The sequence below is a fragment of the Haliaeetus leucocephalus genome, unplaced genomic scaffold (assembly GCF_000737465.1).
Source record: "Haliaeetus leucocephalus isolate CR32 unplaced genomic scaffold, Haliaeetus_leucocephalus-4.0 Scaffold506, whole genome shotgun sequence".
Classification (NCBI taxonomy): domain Eukaryota; kingdom Metazoa; phylum Chordata; class Aves; order Accipitriformes; family Accipitridae; genus Haliaeetus; species Haliaeetus leucocephalus.
Window position 1 is genome coordinate 4,701,114 of NW_010972942.1, and position 22,269 is coordinate 4,723,382.

The 22,269-nt window shown below is 35.8% G+C and overlaps 1 protein-coding gene across 1 annotated transcript in view; it reads right to left on the reverse strand.

The window, feature by feature from the left end:
* CRISPLD1 (cysteine-rich secretory protein LCCL domain containing 1) overlaps positions 1-22,269 on the reverse strand; it is a 42,708-nt gene that overhangs the window by 15,199 nt on the left and 5,240 nt on the right. The window contains exons 2-9 of the mRNA XM_010575870.1: positions 6,485-6,603; positions 6,221-6,353; positions 4,582-4,697; positions 3,603-3,703; positions 2,300-2,479; positions 2,147-2,207; positions 1,955-2,021; positions 1,175-1,305 (exon numbers count right to left, since the gene is read on the reverse strand). Coding sequence (XP_010574172.1) covers positions 1,175-1,305; positions 1,955-2,021; positions 2,147-2,207; positions 2,300-2,479; positions 3,603-3,703; positions 4,582-4,697; positions 6,221-6,353; positions 6,485-6,603 — 908 coding nt within the window. The remainder of the gene's footprint in view (positions 1-1,174; positions 1,306-1,954; positions 2,022-2,146; positions 2,208-2,299; positions 2,480-3,602; positions 3,704-4,581; positions 4,698-6,220; positions 6,354-6,484; positions 6,604-22,269) is intronic.

Sequence of the window (22,269 nt, forward strand, 5' to 3'; positions counted from 1 at the left end):
GCTACCCAGGTAGCCCAAATTATAGACCACTGAATTTAGTCTACCTGGTCAATGTTTCTCTCTATCCTGGATTACATAAATCTGTTGAAAAGAGAAATTATGACAGGTGTCATAGCGTGTGGCATTCGTTCGCACAGCAGAGAGTGAGAGCACAGCCTCTAAGGATTACTCATTTCCTTAACCTTGGGTTCACACCTGAGCCAAATATATCACTCAGCAAAATTCTGTTTTCTTTCAGGTTGATATTACTCCTACATTAACTATTACACACATGCTACTATTACACATATACTAACTATAGACAGAAATAAGGACAGCAATGTACAGCTCTGCAGAATACATTATGATATAGTGAAGAGTAATTTGCAAATACTAATATTTTAAGATTCAAACATGCTAATATTGATGTTGTCCTATCATTGGACAATTACATATGGAAACAGACAAGTATTCTCCACTTCTATGCACTGTTTTTCTGGTTTTTCTTTTAGCATGTCAACAAGTATTTGGATCTGTTTTCATATATCAGCCTTGGGGCAAGCACCTGAAGAGTGTAGTACAGCTCCAAATAAAGCTTCCACAGTATGCAGTATTATTCCATATGTAAATTGCGGAATTGTGCTGAAACTATCAAACATATAGGAAGACGTGTAATTTCTACTCAATTCATCCAGTTCATATGCACAGTACAAGACGGTCACTTTCAAACACAAACTTGTAAGATTATTGCCTTGTTAGCTGTCATAGATTGCTGTGTCCATGGTCCAACCCTGGAAATATTACCAGCTTTGTCCAAAAAATGTAAAACAAGTTACTTCAGTGCCAGTATGTACTAGTTTTCTACAATAAATATATACACATACAAATGAATTAATTGAATATTCCAAATATTGAGATTATTTAACTACAAATTCTAACTTACTGCCCAAGTGATTTTGTAAATTATTTCACCTTCTTTTGCATCATTATTGCATCACTTCTGTCCACCATTAAACACTGGCTGAAGTTTCAGAATGGATACAATACCTGTATATCCACATGCCTTTTTATAGCATTTTCATATTCTTTATGATAAAAAGTATGAACAAAATGTTATTACTGTGACATATTTTGTATGAAATAAAAAGAAACAGGTGAAAACCTTTCCATATAATTTAATTTTAAGAAAACTTACCCAACTGACTGAATGCCATTTCTGTAAGACTTGATAAAGTAATTTTTCCTTCCTTGCCTAGTGACATCAACCCAACCACCTTCATTGTCTAGGATGCCATAATGTATGGCAGCTTTACAAATACTGGATTGCTGAAAAACAGAGTAGGAAAAGCAGTTCCATGTCAGACAAAACCACTATTTTACATCGTAATTTATTTGTGGGAAAAAAACAGGTTTTAATTACAATGTGCCATTAAAAACTTGGTAGATAGTCTATTAAGTTTGATGTGGTCTACGTAGGTATTATTTCAAATGAAGAAAACACCACTTTGCCTTACTTAGAGATAAACTATACTCATTTACAGTATACTTGTTTACAGTAGCTATTATTTCCTATACTGTTTTTCAGTTCTACAGAATAAATTATGTATTTTCAGTTAGCATTAAGTTTACACAAGTAGGCCTATCTTACTGAAACAATTTATATGACTGTACCCACCAACTGATATATTTCTCCTTAAGTCTCACCTTCACATGTTTACATGCAAGTATGTGGACACAAAAATTCTACTTCTGTGCATGTATAAGAAGCATGAAGTACATTTGGACAGTACACGCAGAATAGCAGATGCAAACTTAGATCATCTGATGCTCTCAAACATTTGGTGTAGGCTTTTATTTTGGGGGAATATTGACTTCTTCAAAATCAATTTTTAATATTATTTTAACTAGTATTCCAATAGAAAAGACATTTCATTAAACATTCTACTGGTACAAAATCTAATTTAAATATATTTACCATTTCATAATGTACACTTCCAATAACTTTGGCTTTGCTATCCAAACAGCCAGCAGGACATTCATACCTAAGAAAATAAAATACAACTTGGTCTTAAATCCTGGGACTACAAAAAGGGAAAATATTCCAGCTCACATACAAATAAAGCCTTTTAGAATAATCTCAGAATGACAACTGTAAAATTTACCATACCTATTGCAAGTTGTTCCTTTGCACTGATCTCTTAGCCTTACTTCACATGAAACAATCTGAGCTAAAACAAGCAAAAAGCAATTTCACTGCAATGAATTTGATACTATATAATTCAAATTTGTTGACCACTTGCAAATCAGGTAAATTCCTTACACATTTGCTGTGTGCTTATTACTTCATTTTTCTCACTGTCATCAGCGCCTGTGGAGCCTGAAGGTGAATGAGTTCTTGGCCGGCTTTGCACCGTTGCATCCTGGGCTTTGGATCGCTGCCGTTCAATCTCATTGGTTTCCTCTTCTGGTTCGTGGGGAGAATAAGGCCTTTCTGAATCCTCTGTTTCAGAAAACGGGCAAAAAAAAAATCTCTCAGGAAAAAAAAAATCAGTGTTTGTGGAATATAAATCCTTTACCATGTTTTGGTAACATGGCTTTGTTCTCATAAAATGGTGTATGAATACAAGCAAGAAACCAAGGAAAACTTTCCACTGCTTCATAAGTTGAAGACCTCAAGATTAATAATACATCTCAAACATGTTTCTGATGCTGATAAAAGGTAGATTTTTTCTAGCACAGGCAGCAGAACTAAATGTGTATGAAAATGCTCTTAACACTCCTGTTTTAGTACCTTTATGCTATCAGAAAACCAATAGAACAAAGATGATATTTCTATTATACATTGGAATAGTTTCACCAACTTCATAGGTGACTTGTAACTGAAGAAGCTGATTTCATAAAAACATACACCTGAAAATGAGGTCTTTCTATTCATATATAATGAAAATAATTTTGAAATACTCATCACTGAATCTACATTTCTTACTTAAGCAAGAACCATAAGGAAGATATTTGGGCACACTTGTGCGGATTTTATGGTCCATAGAAATTTCAGAAGTTATTAACAAAAATTGCTAAATTACTTGTACACAGAGTAAACCAAAAAGAAACAGCAGCTTCATAACATGCCGTGTTTCAATGCTATAAAATATGAATAGCATTTTGAAAATTGTAAGAAGTTAATAATCGTCCCAGCTGATATTTTGTTTAATTACTAATGTCTTCTAGTCTAGTTCTTGATTCTTCTTATAGTAATGCACATGGCTATGTCACTGAGATAACGTTTCCCTATAAATAAATGACTGCATAGACTTCCACTAAAATTACAAAAAGGCATACAAATAGCACCCAGCGACAGCCTACATCTTTGTGTACTAGAAGACCTCAATCGGCACTTAAATCAGCAAGAGTTCAGTACGCTCCACTCCCTCTGGTGTGGCTCGGCCTCACGTACCTTAAGTACATTATCTCATTCATCATAGTAAAGTAGGCCCCTACCAGGTTTTTGGGCACATGCATAATATATTCTAGTCCACTATGTTAAAGCATAATGAGGAAAGAAAGCAAAAGAAAGGTTACATGTCTCTTCCCATTTATAGTTGTACTGTTGAAATAGTACATACCTCTGTAACAAAGATTTTCTCTGCAACCTCCTCCAAAACTAGGGGGACATGCAGAACAAGGGCGGCCAGGTTTATAAGGAGCATGACCCCACCAGTTACCCCTTTACACGAAAAAAAAAAAATAGCAAAACATGCCTTAATAAATTAACATATGAACATTAAACAGCATTTAATATGTGAACAAATAAATGATGAAAACCATCAGACACTTAGGACAATAACATTTTTTTGATATTTCCAAATAACAAGTGATGGGATGAGAGGAAATGGCCTCAAGTGGCACCAAAGGAGGTTTCGACTGGATATCAGGAAAAATTTCTTCACCGAAAGGATTATCAAGCACTGGAGCAGGCTGCCCAGGGAAGTGGTGGAGTCACCATCCCTGGAGGTATTTAAAAGATGTGTAGATGTGGTGCTCAGGGACATGGCTTAGTGGTGGACTTGGCAGTGTTAGGTTAACGACTGGACTTGATGATCTTAAAGGTCTTTTCTAACCTAAATGATTCTATGATTCTATACCAAATGCACAGGAAGTAACTGAAAAGTCCATGAAAAAAACCTGAAGTACTACCATAAGATCTTTTCAGATTGGCATAGCACCATAAGACTAAATTCCTCAATTACATGAGAACAGGCTCCACTCTCCTAAATAGAATATCCTATAGAATTTGATCTTAACCATGGGCTTCATATTACACATTCCTTAAAGTCACAATGGGGAGATACATTTAATTTTCAGACAAATATCACACTACAACAAAGATCTCTGATGTTGTATGCTAAAACACAGGCCAGAAAACTGAAGCTCTAGAAAATCACAAGAGTATTTGTACAGCCAAAGGCTGCCTTGGGAACAACGCTCTGCTTTGTAACAGTACAAAAAATAGAACACCCAGACTGATTTCTTTTCAGATTGTTTCCTGGGTTATTATAAAGCATCTTGCCCCCTCAAGATATTTTTGGGTGTCAGCCTACTTACTTAGGAGAATAATTGCATACAAGATAGACTGCTTTTGGCCAAATCTGCCCCCAGATGTTCATGTTATGACACAAATTTATTGCACAACCGATTCTGCTACTTGTAGCCCAAACAACCTATGGAAAAGGAAAGAGAAAGACATGTGAAAACCAAAGCTGAGTAACATAAAATCAAAACTGTCTCCAAACTTAAACGTATAAAACTCAAATTCCAAAAGTGATGTTACATTCCCCTCTGTTATAAATGGGTTGAAGTGACCTAATTACAACGGCCAAAAGGCCATGCAGTTATATCCTTATTAGAAAGAAAAGCTTTACTTTGATACAAAAGATATGGCTCTTATTATATGTAAATGGTCTAAGCATATATTTGGAAGTGTAGAAAATATCTATAAAACATGGTCTGAAGAACTGATTCTTGGAATTACAATTAATAATCATGAGTTAGATGTTAGGTTCCTGTGCCCTGGAGTTCTCAGCACAACCTAAGGACCCAGAAGGGTTTAGATTGGTTAGACTGAGAGAATAGATATTTGTCAGCAGTGAAAGGAGGTAACATAAACAATAAAACTATTCACAAAAAAACTCATACACTGAAAAGACTCAAGTCATGGATTTTCAATTAATATGCTTTCCTGTCCTTGCAAGCTAAGGTGGCTGTGCTCCTTTACTCATCTGTTGAAACAATTTTCATTGCAGATCTCAAAATGATCTGAACAACAAAGGCTGGAATGTTCAAATTAGACAAATATGACAGGTGTTAAACTTTTATAAATTCAAGATAAGCCAACTGTGTAGTTCCAGCAGGATATAGGAGTTGAAAGAGATAGGTACTGTGAAGAATTAGTACCACAAAGAACTATATATATGTATTGTAGATTTTGCATGTAATGGATACGTGTAATTAAAGGTATTTTTACAGAAATGGTAAACAAGAATATGGAGGTAACTGAGTCTTAAGATTAGATACAATAGGAAATAGTGCTAGTAAACAGAAAAAAAATGTTTAAAAATTAATAATTTAGAAGTTTTCTAATATTATATTGAAAATTCTATGGGGATTTTAGTATAATCTGAGGATCATGTATTTCCCATTCACTGAAAACATGACTGGTCCCCTCTGGAAAAATTCAGGCTAGATACACAGAGTTCAGAAGTACCAAATAAATTAGTTCCTATGCAATTTCATAACCTTGCTGAAGTTAAAGCAACATGTTAAAAACTGTTTTTTAATCTGAGGAATTCACCTAAGAAAACTTTTTTTTTTTTTTAAATGTGCTGTTTCTTCAGCATATTACAGAAAGGACTACCAGCATACCAGCACAGAGACTGGATTATGCAAAGTGCACTGAGCAGTAACACTCAATTTAATGCTGGGTTTTGTAAGCTTCTTCCTTAGTCCTGTTAAGGAAGTGATATTTATGAGGATGAAATCTAAAGATTCACATGAAAACCCTACTCTATGTCACCTATACCCAATGCTTTTAACTATGGAGTCTAATAACAAGCAGCCCCTTTTGTGGTTTAGTGCTATGGTCTATACTGCAAGATTAATATGTTCTACGTGTCATACAGCAACCTAACTGGAGGTCTCAACCACTCTTCTCCATAGCTGACAAAAACCAAACCCACCTACATACCTGTGTGTAATGTGTACAAACAGGACCAGAGCATTTGTAAGGACAATATGGGTTGCATTCATGAGGATGGGGATACGTGAAATCTCTTACTTCATCATACCATGCTTGGACATGAAATGTTGGAGGTCTGTACCTATGAAAGCCAGTAGTAGTCTATTAGATCATTCAAAAGTTGCAGCTTCTATCATTCTTCCTTTAAGTAACAAACAAATTTTGTTAGACTTAAATAAAAAATATATAGTATAAAATAGTATCTTAAACTACCTGCCCCAGTGTGCCCCCAAATTCTGTCCAATTGATGGAAGAAGGCTTGCAGGCCCATGCTCCCATAGACAGGTTTCAGCCCACGACTCTGCAGATCTCTCCAGTTCTGTGTCCCATGTCTGAAATTTGAAAGAAAAGAAAGGGACACCTCCTTAGAAATACTTGGTGTGTATCTCATACTAAAAAAAAAAAAAAAAAAAAAAAAAGATTGTCCATTTTTAAAGCTTCTGTTACTGGGGCAGAAGACTGAAGAAAAAGTGAGACTTGACAATTGTATGCCCCATTTGTGTCACATAAGAAAGAAAAACGTTTTCACCAAGAGAAAAAAACATTTTAATCCTTTCACAGCACTCCCTTTAGAAAGCATGTGCAGCCATGCTGCAGTGAATAAAGCACAAATATGAAACTGAAAGGCTTAGTTCAACTTTCCAAGCTAAATTAAGTGCATTTTCTGTCTTGTGAGATTTCTTTTTAGTAATAGGCACTTTTTTAGCCAAAAGGGTATTATCCAACACACTTTCAACATAAGGCTTTATTTCCTCTAAACCAGTAGTTTATCTGAAGTGAAAGCAATTTTCTCTTCTTTTTCTATAATCAGCTTTTTAAAAATAATACACAGTGCAAACACAAAATAAGAAAGCTACAGTAAGGTTGTCATTCATTGATTTTATGGCTAGGTTGGCAAAAAAGGAAGCATTCATGTTAGTAAGAGGCATGCTTAGGAAAAGTTAAAAAAAATTATGAATTATTGTTTATCAATCACAGTTGTTTATCCTTATTTTTTATTCTTTAAGGGACAAGAAAGAATAGGCTTGTAGCTGAAAGGCAAATGCAAGTTTCTTTCTTTCAAAAGCATACTAAAACCTACTCCTCTTGAAAGACATTATACCATACTGTGTATGTATAGTTCTTACTGCGCTAAGCTGGGGTTTGCTCAAAGCGGTCCCTCTTGTGCAAAGTATCCATACCGCTGCTTGACTTTCTAAATCTCCTGATAGTTGCAGAAATAGTTTCCAGATACCTGACTCTCTGATACCAATGCTCGGCTTACGGAACTGAAATATTTCCAGGAAGAAAACACATCTCTTGATAGAACCTCAATTATTTCATCATAAGTTCAGACTAAGTTTCATAGAGCGAGACTGTGTTATCTAAATAACAGTAATTCAGTATTTCCAAACCCAAATTCCCATGCAGACATTGGAGATCATGTCTACAAATTTTTGGCACAGATTAAAGGTAAAAAACTCCTTAACACAGCCAAAGAATACACAAACATAACAGACAAATTCCATGTGCTAGAATTTATTTTTCTTTTGATTTTGACATGCAGTTTTCACCTTATTAATTAGATTACTCATTAAAAACAAATATGTCCTTGGTTATGCAAGACCATGATTATGTAAAGACTTTAATATCACTCAGTTTAATCCTAGAATAGCTGTTCTTAGTTTTTTTCTTCATAAGTCTCTAATGCATTGCATTCCATTTTGTGTGTTATTCTTAATATCATCAGCAAGTAAGAAGTTTACAGGGTACATTTTGACTCCCAAAATGCAACATTTATTTTGACAGAATTACTCGTAACAGTATAATAATGAAAGAATAAAGCTTTTAGCCTAAATATGGACACAAAACCCACCGACTTTAGGAAACAGTAGGAATTTTCTATTCATCCTACTGGGCCAGTATGTCAAGATCATAAGCCATAGCATTCTTTAATTGCCATAAGAAAACATTCTAATCTTAAATCAGAAAGTTTTATACGACAGTTTGTATAAATCTTTTCCTCTTCCCTTTCCTTGTCACACCATCATAAATGGTTCTTCTTCCTATTGTACCCATTGTAAAAATCAAAGAGTAACACACTTTTTCCACATATATATTTTGTTCTTATAAATTGTAGTACAATTGCTTCACCATTCTACAACGGAATCATGAGACTGTCAGTTTTTAAAATAAAGGCCACTACAGTTTGTCTTAGTTGCATACATTGTATGACATTAAGTCGCCTCAAAATCTTGTAATACTTAGATTTAGCCCTGAATATGAACACGTCGTAAAGTTAACATATTTACCAAATAATTGCTGTTAAGAATGGTCTTACCAACTGGATTCTGAAATACAGATTTAGAGTAAATTAGACTTATGCTAGACCAAAATGCAGGCACCTGCTCAGTTTTAAAACTTCCCACCTCCAAAGCCAGCTAAAATTTCTTGTAGCTCTTGTGAGCCTCAGAATGCCACAATATATTCTCTTGTAAAGCATCCCCCACCATTTTCTCTAAAAACAGCTTTAGCAATCTAATAACACTGGAGAAAGAATATGAGTTTTAAAACTTGATTAATTCATATTTCAGTACCTTTGTAAAATGTCTGTGATACTATCTCATAGGAACTGTCTCATATATCAGAATTTAAATACAAGCATTAAAAGACAGGTATCTTTTTATAAAAAAATGCACACAGTGTCACAGCACACATTTCATACACTAAAATTCTGATGAAAAGTGGTGAATAAAAAGGTTTATGATAAAAATAATCAGAAATCTTAGAGTAAATATTTGCTTCTGTGTACAGACTGAATTCACTCAATCATACTGCATAACCCAAACACACAGTAGGCTAATCAATCAACGGATAACCCCAACTTCAACATGTTGTGAAACGTGAATCATGTGTCAAAATATATTTGGGGTTTGCAGCAAACGATGCGACATGTCTTGCTTTTCTCCCCAGTGCATGTACCACACAACGAAGTCACTTCAGAACAGTCAGCTGTTCAGGAAAAGCTCTCTGTGTGCCATAGAAGAAAGGACTCATTCATTTGTTCCTCAACCTTTAACACCTAAACCCCTTGTTTTTAAAGCCAGATACAAAAACTACCTCGCATGGATATTATGCACATATACCTAGCATATTTTGTCGTCAGAAAACACTGCGTATTGTCCTGCCAGCCAATGTTTAGTTTGATCCAGGGTTTTTTTGGATGAGAAGAGGTCATGAAAAATATCAACCTACAGTACAACTTAACACTGCCTCTTCTTCATCAAGACTATATTTGAGTTCAAATGTGCTCAAATATACAATGGTTATTGTTGCTAATGGAGCCTGTTATTTCAAAGCTACCTCAGGTATCTCAGTGCCAAATTGCAGTCCATAGTATGGAGGAACACCTAGTCGATTAGCAGGATATAGCTTAATTTCTTCTTCATTTTAATTATTTAAGTATTGGTTTGGGGTGTGATGGAGTAAATACTAAAAGCATTACATATTCAGATGTAAAAAAATCTGTCAAGTGTAAATTGCACTTAGGAAACAACCTCTTTAATTGCAGTATTCATTGTCCAGCTGTCTCATTTTCTCATCAAAGCTACCACTTCCTGAAGTGTCTGTTAATCGAAGTTAGATTTAAAATAAAACCTCTCCTATGTTACATCAAATTTATGAAATACTCTGGGAGATATGACCCAATGTCCCAGTTCCAAAAAATTTCCTTGAGATCCAAGTCACTTTCTTGATTGCCAGAGACTTTCAAAGAAAAAAAAAGGAATAAAACACCAATAACCTCCTAAAGCCAGTGGAAAAAAAAGGTAGAAGGGATTAGAAGTCACAGTTACTTGGGTCTCCAACCCCTACCAAGACAGAAGCAATACAAAACAACTCCAAATTAATGTAGAAATGAAAAAGTCTCTCAATCTCCAGGATCACTCTAATGATTTTTAATAAAAAAAGGGGAAACTGACATCCTAATCCCTGACACAGTTCTTTCTTTGGAAAACTTTATCTTACATTTGTATCTGACTATTCCAGTGATGCAAAATTTTTACACAGGTGCTAATAATATCATCAACAGGTACAGAATTTCTGAAAACGAAACACTTATAAAAGAAATCTGACAGACTGCAATCCCATATCACAGGTAACATAGAGTAAATTAGCTTAAAGGTGTTTTTAAAGGTAATTTCTACAGTTACATGTAGTTGGAACTTAAACAATTCAAAAGGTTTTGTACTGCTTTGCCAACTTGCCTGAACATTGCTTCAGAGACTGGATCAACAGGAAGAAGCTGCTTTACCTTAGTCATGACACCTTGATTTTTGTCCTTCTTTTCCAGTAGTTAAAATAGGAGATCCAAATTTCCCTCCTAAATTAATTATTCTGGTTGAAGTTGTATGAAGGAAAACTGTGTATGTTAATTCTAAGGATTAAAAGACTGTTAATTTTAAAGTATTTTCATACCAATCCAGTCAGATTAGCTCTAAATATAATGCATTTTATCATATTTGTTCTGTGTCTGCTCACATAGCAGGCTAAATGAAACAAATGTAAAATAATCTGTATAAGTATAAAAAATCTACCTGCTTACTGGAATAGGAGTTTTATTCCTGTGCTCTTAATAGCATTCCCTAGTTTCACTTACATGATGGCCAGCTTTTGGCTTCAAACAATGAAAGCGACTCCATATACAAAGAAAGATATACACATATGTTTTCATGTTTCATTTCATAAAATTCAAAAGGCTTTTGTTCTCCTAGTGTTCCCTTCTTCCTTAAAGCAGTGAAGAAAAAAGATAAAGGCAGGAAAGCAAATATATAAGGAAAGGTTTCCAAAAACACATAAAAATGTCTATTCAGAGCAAGTTACACAATGAAGAACTTCAAACAAATATAGAACTAATTAGTGAAACTTTAAAATGCCAAGTTGCTTGGCATTTTAAAAAAAGCCAGACTAAAAGTGGAAGAATATGAAGAGTCACAGCAACATAGATATTTTACATCCTATCAGGAGTAGGCATCTCTCTTTAACCACATCGTCATTAGTGATATTAAAATCTTGCTACTGAAATATATACTGACCTGACATAGTTCTGATGCTTTAAACTTAATTCAAAAAGTTCTTCCACAACATTTATCATCATCAGCTGGTATTTTACAGATTTAAACTAAGGACACTGCTAAAACAACTTAACTCTTTGAAACAATTGGTACAGAAAAAGTTCAAAAGAAATCTCTGCATAGCTGTAGGCAAGGATCCTTTTGCTTGATGAAGGATGAATAAACTCTTCAAACACCATTACGTGAAAATACAGGAAGTTATTTCTTTTCATAAAAAGGGTGACTACGGTCTTTTGAAATGTAGGTGTGTGTGGCATCTGATTCCTCATCCGCTAGTTCTCTCATTCATGCTCTGACATGACTAGGTTTCAATGACTTTGCACTATCAGATTTCTTTGATAAATACAGGGTACTGATGGGACCACAAGAAGATGGAAGTGCAACTTGGCAGTGGTCTGACAAACTTTTTGACTGCCAATTGTTTGATACTACGCGCAAGGTAATTCAACCTGTTTATCAAGAAAAAGTATTGCTCACATTGTCAGAAAACTATATGTGGTCTACCTTTTGGGTAAGTGATCATCATCAGGGTTGGTTTTCTACATTGAGATAGACAGGTAGACACTGAACATATCACCAACTGCCCAGCAACACAAACCTACTTGAAGCTATTTCTTTTGTTTCACAGGACTCTGTTAGAGTAGCAACAAATGTAAAAGGAGTTGCTAGCATGTCTTAAATTGAAAAATGTCCTTCTACTTTTCAAATCTTACATTTTTTACTTGGAAGAGAAGATCACTCAGTGATGCTAATTATTAAGACCAAAAGATGCTACCTAGCAATTGGAAGACACAGTGCTACTGCAAAGATGAGGAGAAACTAAAGAGGTTTTTTGCCCTCTTGTCCATCAGTACTCATGATGTCAAAGTGGATGTAGCTACCAAGTTATGTAGCTCTCTTTCCCTCCTCATGTAGAGCAAGTTCACATCTGCACCTGGCTTGAGAAATGCAGGTTGTACTTTTCTGCTTTGGACATAAGAAGGCAAGACAGGTGCAAATCAATACATACTCAAGTCTAAGAAAATGGTATATGCTGTACCATTTTGTGCTCGACAACCTCTTCAGTGCCATAGTTTCTTCCATGATTCTATTGAATACAGGGTTATCATGACAAATACAGCTTTCTGACTCATAAACTACATTTTACCAGAGCAAAATTTTCAAGATGGCCTTTGGTTCAGTGCTTTCTAACCTTCTGCGTATACAAATAATTGTGATCACCGTTTGAAATGAGAAATTTCAGCTTGTGGAAGCTTGATTCCATTATCTTTTCTATATTATACTTAGGCACTGAATCTCTCCTAATTTCAGCTTTCACATATAACTGTTTGTATATGCAGACTTTGACTAGTCTTTGACTACATGACAAGTCATGTAAATGGCTTTTATAAGTCATGTACCAGTTTTACAAGTTTACGGACCTGGTCTTAACTAGAAAGACATTAAATCTCTTATATTCCAGTCTGTATCTGACGTTTCATCTCTTTGAAGTTTTTCCTAGATTTTTGTCCACATCTGCTTTAAGGATGAACTATATAAGTAAAAAAAATACTATTTTAATTAAGCTATAGATGATGGTATCACCACAAGTCTACATTTGCTCTGTGAGCAAACAGATGTACATTTCTTCTGATTCACATGGCTAATTCAGACATCTGGTACATTAAATGGTGCTAACAGCAAAAGGGTTTTGGGTACCATTATGCTGAAAGCTGATGGCTGGAGTGTTGAGTACACACATATTTCTGAAGACTGTAGCAACAAATGACTTCGGACATTTAGGTTCTCATGAAAGCAAAGGATGATGTCCCTCCCGCCCCCATTACTGCCTACTGGTTTAGTTCCAAGTGGTGAGCAGATTCATTAATCCAGACCTTCCTCTATAGAAACAAATAATGTTTTTATTATTCTAATGATTTTTTTTTTTTTGGTGGCATTCATGGGAGCTTGTCTGTGCTTTGTTGAATAAAATGAAAAACTCAAATATTTGGCAGAGATTGCTGAGTGGTAGGGTAGTGATGCTGATTGTAACTTTAGAGATGCTCATTGTGCTTCGTTTTTTCATATAGAAATTTCCAAATTCAGAATGAAATGACCAAAACCCAACAAAACAGGCACAGGTAATATTGAGTTTACTGATCTTCAAGATCAAGATACTGCAAGGCAGACTTCCTCAAGAAAGTGCTTATTCAATAGTTAATCAAGATACTATCTTGATTAAGCTCTTAACTTTGCCAAATGTACTCTTCCTAAAACCCCTAGGTCATGCAAACGTAACTAAGTTCTCAATAATACCCCTCTCTATGACAAACAATCTTTCCTTCTAATGAAACATGTACATTCAGAACAGAAGATCCAGATGCTGGAAACCAGCTTCTTAGCTATCCAAGAGGACATACAGTTCTCTGTAGAAAGTTAATAGCATAACCACTTCCCTTTTACTCTTATATTTTCCTGTGACAGAAATGGTCTACATTAACTCTTTATGTGTCATTGCTGTGAAGCACGTTTCTTCCATGGTACAACTCATCCACACACAAAACCCCTTAGTTCAAAGCTCAGTGCCACTCTAGACTTCATTGTCTACTCTGAATAGTCTACAACTGACAAGATGGCATGGTCTATAGCTCAGATGCTTCTGCTCTCCAAAACAGTATACCCACACAGTAAAACTGCTGTTTCAAACTTATATTTGAGCCTCTATGTACAGCAGGAGCATTGACTAAACTTCCAGCCCCTGCAAGCATCTATTTCACAGTAAGAGAAGAAAACATTTAGCTCTACCTACTTCAGCCTTACAGTCTCAGTAGGGTTGTATACTTTATCTAGTGTCTTCCTGTTTCAGCTTTGGAAAACAACTTGCATATCATCTGAGTATCATGATTATTTATGCTATTTCTGCTGCATTTCTTAGAGTTCACACAGATCTACAATCTAAAACATTCCCTTTCATGAAGCCAGCAGTCAGGATATGATGCTGATCTTTTAGACTGGGTTGCAATACCACCATGACTGAACTCAAAGCGGATTAGGGTTTTTTTTTTAATTTAGATCAGGGGTGTGCTTTTGAAATGAAAGTCCTGATCACTCGCACTTACTGTGTATCACAGAGCACTCTTGGAGTACAAACTGGATCCCTTCCAGACAAAATGCCAGGAGGTGTGCTCTAGGAGTGCATCTAACACTTGTTCACGGATATTCAGTCCACACAGATTAGACCTAGTTCAAAATAAACCCCCCTGAAATGCAGACAGCATGAATGTCAGGCGCTCAGCACCAATTCTTTTGCTCTACAAATCTGCTCTTATTGCACCACGCCACTTGCCAACACAGTCATTGCCTTCATCAGTATCCTGTTAAAACCTAGTACACCGTCAAAGACATTCACACAGATATGGCACTATCAGCATTTCACAAATGTTCCACATACGCTAGACTAGCTGAAGCTAAAACCCTGGTGGCAGATTATACTGAACGGTAGTAGCAGTTACTGACTAGCTGCCGAGTCTTCTTCTACCCCGGCAGGTTACGAGTTTTGCAGCAGGGATGTTGCATGCAATACGGATCTTCTGAATGCTTCTGGTTTACAACATATCACATTAAAATAAGCCACAACTAACACGAGTTTAACTTTACAGACTGGACTACAAGTTGTGGTATTTAACTTCTGTCAACATGGAGTTCAAGTAGTGTGTAGACTGAAACCAATGTTCTGCTTATGGAAGAGCTGATGTTTCAGTGAGGATACCGCAGCTTAAATTACAATTCATCAACAGCCAAACTAATCACATAGGGTGGGATTATCCTCCTCTGAATTTAAACAGCCTCAAAGCAGATACCTACATCTGAGCTAATTATCTAAATTACCTTTGCAGTTACATGGACAAATAAGCATCTATAGAGGGAGATAATTTTAGCTACCCACCTTTAATTGAGATAAACTTTGTGCTGGAAATTCTCATTTTCCTCTACTAATTATAAAGGACATTGGCTCAAATGCAGGCATCTGCACCACAGGCATCAAAAGCTTGGTGAGATGAATCTCACCATTTGTGCTGTGTGAGTTAAATCAAATGAGTACATTCTCACCCAAGGCAGACCAGCATAAGTGAGTCCACCAATTATACCAACTGGTATTGCAACAGAACTGGCAAGCCCAGTAGCTCAAAAACCATTTTCCAGTAAAATAAAAAAAAGGACAGTGATAACATTTTAATTGGAGAGATTTTCATATACGTAGGAAGGCAGAAAAAAATCATATGGAATGGGACTATATGGAAAGAAAAAAAGAGCTAAAATTTAAGCTCAGTAAAGATGGAAAGGTAAGTACAGTGGGCACCACTGAAAGTAAACATTTACCATGGCATAGTATAAATACCTCATTGCTGTATACATTCTAAATATAGGGAGAGAGTGGTAAAGTAAATACCACAGTACAGTATGTGTATTTATTTACTTTTTAGTAGAATCCACTGTATTCTTTAAGACTAATGACACTGAGAAGGAAAAAAAGGAAAGATGAAACATAGAATGAGAAATGCCAGAAATACAGTTAAGAACTAGAAATCAGCTGCACGGCACCAGCACAGAATGACAGAAAGGTACAGCTGAAAATTACTTCAAGAGACTGATCTTGACTGTAGTCTATCTAGCCTCTTCCACTGAGCCAGAATCAAATATATGTGTATTATCTGCATTTTTTAAATTAAAACTAATAACAGTAGTTTCAGAATAATATTTACTGTAATTTTCTTCTGGAGTTTTATGATTGTAAGAGTAAAGAGGATTTCCTTGGTATGCAACCTAAACCTCCTGCCCTGCAATGCTAGCTGATGTTTTATTGCCAAGAAAAAAGAAATCTCTCTTTCCTGTAACAACCTTTATTTATTGCCCAGATTAAAAAAATTCAGCTGCTTCACTCCTTCAGTCTTCCTCATAAATCACATATTCTGTGTTTATAATCAATCCCATTAATCTCTTTCATTCTCTCTAGAATGGCTAGACCATTCTTAAAAAATTACCAAAACTGGACATTGCATTTCAAACAAGGTCTCACCAGTTTCACACAGAGAAGTCTCCTTTCAAAGACTGCTGCCTCATATTATCTTTTAACTCAGTGCAACTCCTGCATCATTTTACTGCAGTGTTATCTATACATTTTATTCCTTGTATTTTACCTGTTTGATTTCTTCCTTATTCCATACCTTGCAGTTAAATTTCATCATGTTGACTCCAGGCCATTACTTCCACTTGTCAAGTTCTTCTCATTTTGATCGTGTTCTCTAAAACAACACCAACCTGTGCCCATGTTAATGTATTCTGCAGTTTTCAAGTGTATTCTTTGCTCACACAAGTCATAACCTAAGTACTTAACAAAAAAGGGACGGGCTCCAACAGTGTCAACACCTTCAATCTTCTGCCAGTTTAACAGGGAGCTTCTGTCAATTTTCACTCGGAAGAATGTCAGTGTGGAGAGCGTCAGAAAGTCTCCAGAGTCAAAAATATGACACCTACGACTTCCTTCTGATACACTATGCTGGTTAATTACTGGGTCATAAAAAAATAAAATAGATTGGTTTGACATTATCTCTTCTTGATGAACTGACACTGGCAGTTTTCATTGGCTTGGCTTTCAGTTATGCTTAGGTGAGCCATTTTCATCTGTACCAAGGCTGCTGAAAGAAGTCCATGGAAACTAATGATAATTAGCACATCTGAAAAGTCAGTAACTTGCACGCAGCTGAGATGCTTACCTTCAGTCATTTGAGTTTGAAAAAAATGTGGCCTCCATACTAGTCCAAGGTCCTTTACAGTATACAGCAGAGTGACCACAAAAACCCAGGGGTACTGAAACACCAGACAACTCTGTATTTGAAAATACAAAATGAACCATACTAACTAGTACTGATATATCCTTTAAGTACAAAGAGATAGGACAGCTAAAATTGTTAAACTTCCCGCTACTAAGAAAGTTAGGCATTCATTTTCTGTCGGAAAACTACTACCTCTCTAGAAATTAATGGCAAGGACCTTACATGCTACCATGTTGTGGACTGGCGTTTACAGAGCTTTAAACCGGGCAGAGATCCCTGAATAGACCTTGAGGTTTCAGCTACTCTTTTGGAAAACAGTAAAAAGCAGGAAAACTGTGGCTTTTGCCTGGAAACAGGAAAGAGGTATGAGGCCAAAAATATTGTTCCCGAACACTGAATAAATTGCACCAATATTTAGAAGTATCTCCCTATTACAGTTTCATGTGTTTGAGCTTTTTGTGTTCAAAAAGTAAAACCAGGAATAGGAACCAGCAGACATGACTAATCACATTTAATTCTGTGTGTACTCTATGCATGTTAAAAAAACCTTGCTGGAATATTCAGCTTTCCAAGGTGTTCTGAAACGGTACATTTACTTTGCTACCTTTCAAAAGCATAAAGACTTTCTATTAGAACATGACTAAAAATCATCTATTCACTTCTATATTCTGACACGAATGGAAGGGAAGCAACAGTGTAAAAGCTGATCTTGATTTCTGCATTTTATCCATTGTCCAAGTATGAATTACACACATTCATTACAAACAGTATTCATAAATATTTATAGCTAATCACAAATTGACCAGAGCACAGGTCCTTACCTCAAATCCTAGTAGTGATTACCACGATAAACTAGGTATAACTGATTGCTTTCATACAGCAGTTTTAGAGATGCTACAGAATTTCCTGGACTTTGAACAGGAATTAGCCGCGGTATCTCAAATATGCGTCACAGTGAATGCTTTTAGAAGATGACCACTGTGATTTGACGTAAGTGAATTGAACTTACTGCCAGAGAGCACCCATTGATCATATGTGACCTGACACTACTGTGAAAAATATGCTAAAATAAAGTCTAAAAAAAAGAGAGTTGGAAAATGTATTGAAGGAGTTCCTTACCATTTGGAGATCCAACAGGGAATTCAGGACAAATATATTGTGATATATACCAGGCAGCCAAAATTCTGGATTTAATGAGTGAAATAGCCTCATTTTAAGAACCTGTTATCTTCCTTCATAATAAAGTAAAAATTGTCCTTCTCTATATGGACAGAAGATGGTTGCCTTAATGAACCACAATTTTTAAACTATGATAGTCACTCTACTGATGCCAAATCTAAGGCTGAGGACTATATTTATAGGTAACAGCATAAATTCATATCCAGCATTTCAATGAAATTATGTTAAGCAATAAATACTTTTTCTCAATTAAAAAAATCTTAAGTTAAAGAAGATTCCCAGGCAGATATCATGAAGATGACAAGCTACATGGAGTTACTTTTATAAATCTCATTGATTCTTTCTGTGTTCAGTTCGTATTTTGTACTTAAGCTCTGATTCTGCTACTACTAATTTTTAATAATCTTTTTGACATGGGGGATGAAGAAGTTCTCTGACAGCAAAAATAAAAGATGAACAGTGTCTGCCCTGTGTTGTTAATTATTTTATTTTGGGAAGGCTCCCTTAAACTTTGAGACAGTGAGCCTTTCTGCTACTTTCCACTTTCAGTTTCTTTACTTGGAGTTGCTTAGTTGTTGTTGGCATTACATCAATAAAAGTCATACCGTGGACTTATCCACTTGCTTTCTTGGCCACTTCACATTGCACAATTCTTTGCTAAAACTGCCAGAGAGAATAAGAGGATAAGTCAACGTCACTGTGTTCTTTGATGCACTGTCAGTAGCCTTTGAGCACAGGCAAAGGAGCTGAAGCACTTCCACCAACCTTTGAAGTGGAGCAGAAAAGTGGAAAACCAGAGGGAAAGCAGGCAGGTTCACTCTGAAAAGAGCTGCTCTGTTCTTGGCACCCAAAGTGCTCTCCAGCCACTTAAGGGATTCCACAAACCAAAGTCCTCTGCTCAAAAGGAATGGCAATTGTTTTTAACCAAGCATCCCTGAAGAGTTTTGGCAAAACAGACAAGATAGATACACTAAACAGAGACATGAAAAAGTTTTGTCAGAAAGGCCTAAGAAATTTAACAGGGCACTTCTATTCAGCACAGAAAAATTCACCAAAATGTCTAAGTCCACTACAAGGCCTTCCTTTATGTTTCCTAATGCTGTTTCAATTCTCCCAAGTATACTACAGACAAAATATCTCAGCTGGGAGCTGACAGATACACATAGAGAGAGAAAAACTGCTACATCCAGACTTATGCAGATCATAGGATCTAAAAGCATCACAAAATAGCCAAAAAATTGTTTCAATCCCTATTCAGTCACTATGATGACATGAACAACATTTTACTATTATCCATGCAAGAGCTCTATCCGCTAGTGGGTTCACATGATCCAAAGTCCAATGATTTGTATTTAAATACAGCAGGAATTTGCCTGAGGAAAAAATAAGAAAAATCTAAAAAATGAGAAATATTTACAGTCATTCTTAATTTTCTTCTTCTTAGAAGTCTTCATGACATTACTGGAAGGGAAAGGCAAACCTTCAAGCCTCCCAAAATATAAGACCCCACATAAGTCACGAGTCAGTCATGGTTTTGAAAGGAATTATATGGTATCAGCACTTTCAACACATCACTGTCAAGGTTTTCAAACTAAGACCTTCAGAGGTATTATACCAACACAAAGTAAGAATAAATATATTTCTTTTCTTTTCCCCATGAACAAAATATGGATCCAATACCGCTGCCAGATACACATCCATAATTGTCCCTAAGAACCATGCAGCTATACCAAACAAATTATTCTAACCAGAACTTTCTAAAAACTACCTCTAGAAAATTGTATTTTCCTTACCAGGTCTGCAAAATAAAATTTTATAGAAGCAAGCTATGGGCTTTGCAATGACAACCCTAGCATTTATTGGCAGATCTGGCCAAAAGAAGACTAAAAATAATTAAATAAGTAAAGACTTTATTGCCCTAGAGGATACTGATGTTCTCCAATTACAGTAATCACAAAATGCAGTGTGTGGCTAGGTGCCAAGAAATACCAGGTTGAAATGCACTGCTATCTGTCAAGCTGGGAACCTAAACACTTTCCAGTACAGCAAAGGCACATACATGGAAAGAGGATCTTGCATGAACTATTTGACTTACTCATCTGTTTGGGAAAATATGTATGAAATCAAGGAACGAATACTAAAAGAACTGTTTAAAATTGAATGCATTATAAATTCATCAATCAAAATTGGTTTTGTAGATTTTATTCTTGGTGGGTCCTTTTATTTTGCAGAGTACAACTGTTTGGAATATAAAGGAACTAACAACTTCCACTATCCAAATAATAATGACTATTTTTAAAGTGTTGACTATGATAATAATGAAAAAAACTCAGTTGTCATTAATACGGTCAGATTTATTAAGGTGCAATGTTGCCAATGTAATTATGCAGGGGGCGGGGAAAGGTTTTTTGCAAATTCAGTCCATGACACACAAATAATGCTTACAAAAAAAAAAAAAAAAAGATCAAGAGGCTAGGAAGCTGTGGGGTTATGGTGTCTAAAACAAGTTTTTCAAGTTTTATTAACATTTTACAATCTAGTAAGAATTTATTAATAATGCAATAAAACCCTTTTTAACTGAATAACACTAAATAAGGCCTTCCACATCAATCGACAACAAACCAATGTACCAATTTCCTGATTTGGTCACAGTCTCTTATATGATACTGACTTAAGGGTGGGATTGATGGCAGTAGGGTGCATAAGGTTGTCTAAAGTCAATTCACCAAATAACGATTTTAATCACAAAAAGAATGCATTGCCTTATATATTCCAAGATTATTACATACATTGACAAGTATATGACAAAGCACGATGGTTCCCATTTTTGTCTTAAAGGTAGAGCAGCAGAGCCTCAACTGCACACTGCTTTGGCCAAACTGCCTGCAGATTTCAGTACTAGCTCAGATATCTCTTCCATACGGATGTACCCCAAGTGTGTACATGGTGTGAAGGCCACACTGGTGTCAATGGCCAAGGGTGGGAAATTTGAAAGCATGATATTTTACACAATGCTTTGATAAGTGTTGTTCGGATGCTTTGGAAGGGCAGCAGGGAAATCTTATCCCTCTTTGCTCTCTTTCCAGTGCTGTTAAATTCTTGTGCGCACCAATAAGAAAATGTTCCTTACTCCTTTCTTTACTAGGAAACAATTGTGCACAGCATATGGCAGGATAAACATATATACAGCATGCATCTGCCATACATTTTCATAACAAACTGCTCATGATAACCTCAAGAAAGATTTTATTTTTTTTCTACTGAAGTCATAATGGTGACAATTCAAAAACTCTCTCAGCATTGAAGGAAGAGGTCTAGGAAGGAATGATCTAACATGCAGTCGTAAGGTCATATAAGGCCACTGCAGAGGAGTGAACTGAATTTGTTGGACTGCTGTTCCCTACAGAGGAGCTTACGCAGGTTCTCACACCAGAATCCTTCTATACAGAGAAAGAGAGAGAAGACAAGTCAGAGGATCCATATCGGACTTAAGAAACATTGGATGAAACTGAAAATATTAATAGTATCAAATTGCCAGGACTAGACAATATCCTTCAAGAATCTGGAAGAACTTGATCATGAAACTTCTCAATTCCTGTGTGGTAAACAACTTCTCCTAAAATAATGGCCTCATTACCACAGTAACAAAAACCAGCACGTAGGTGTTAATATTTTAAAAAGCTTCCAATAGATCCTGAGAAACGGCAGACTACAAACTGACTTCCATTGGGATGATTTCATAGGACAAGTTAAAAAACATATTAAATATATGGATAATATGAGTTCCTCCCAAATATATTAGACTTCGAAGGTGTCAAGAACATGTGGAAAAGGATTAAATGCAGTTAAGCTTTCTACAAAGTTCCTACATTTTTTAAAAAATCAATAAATGAAT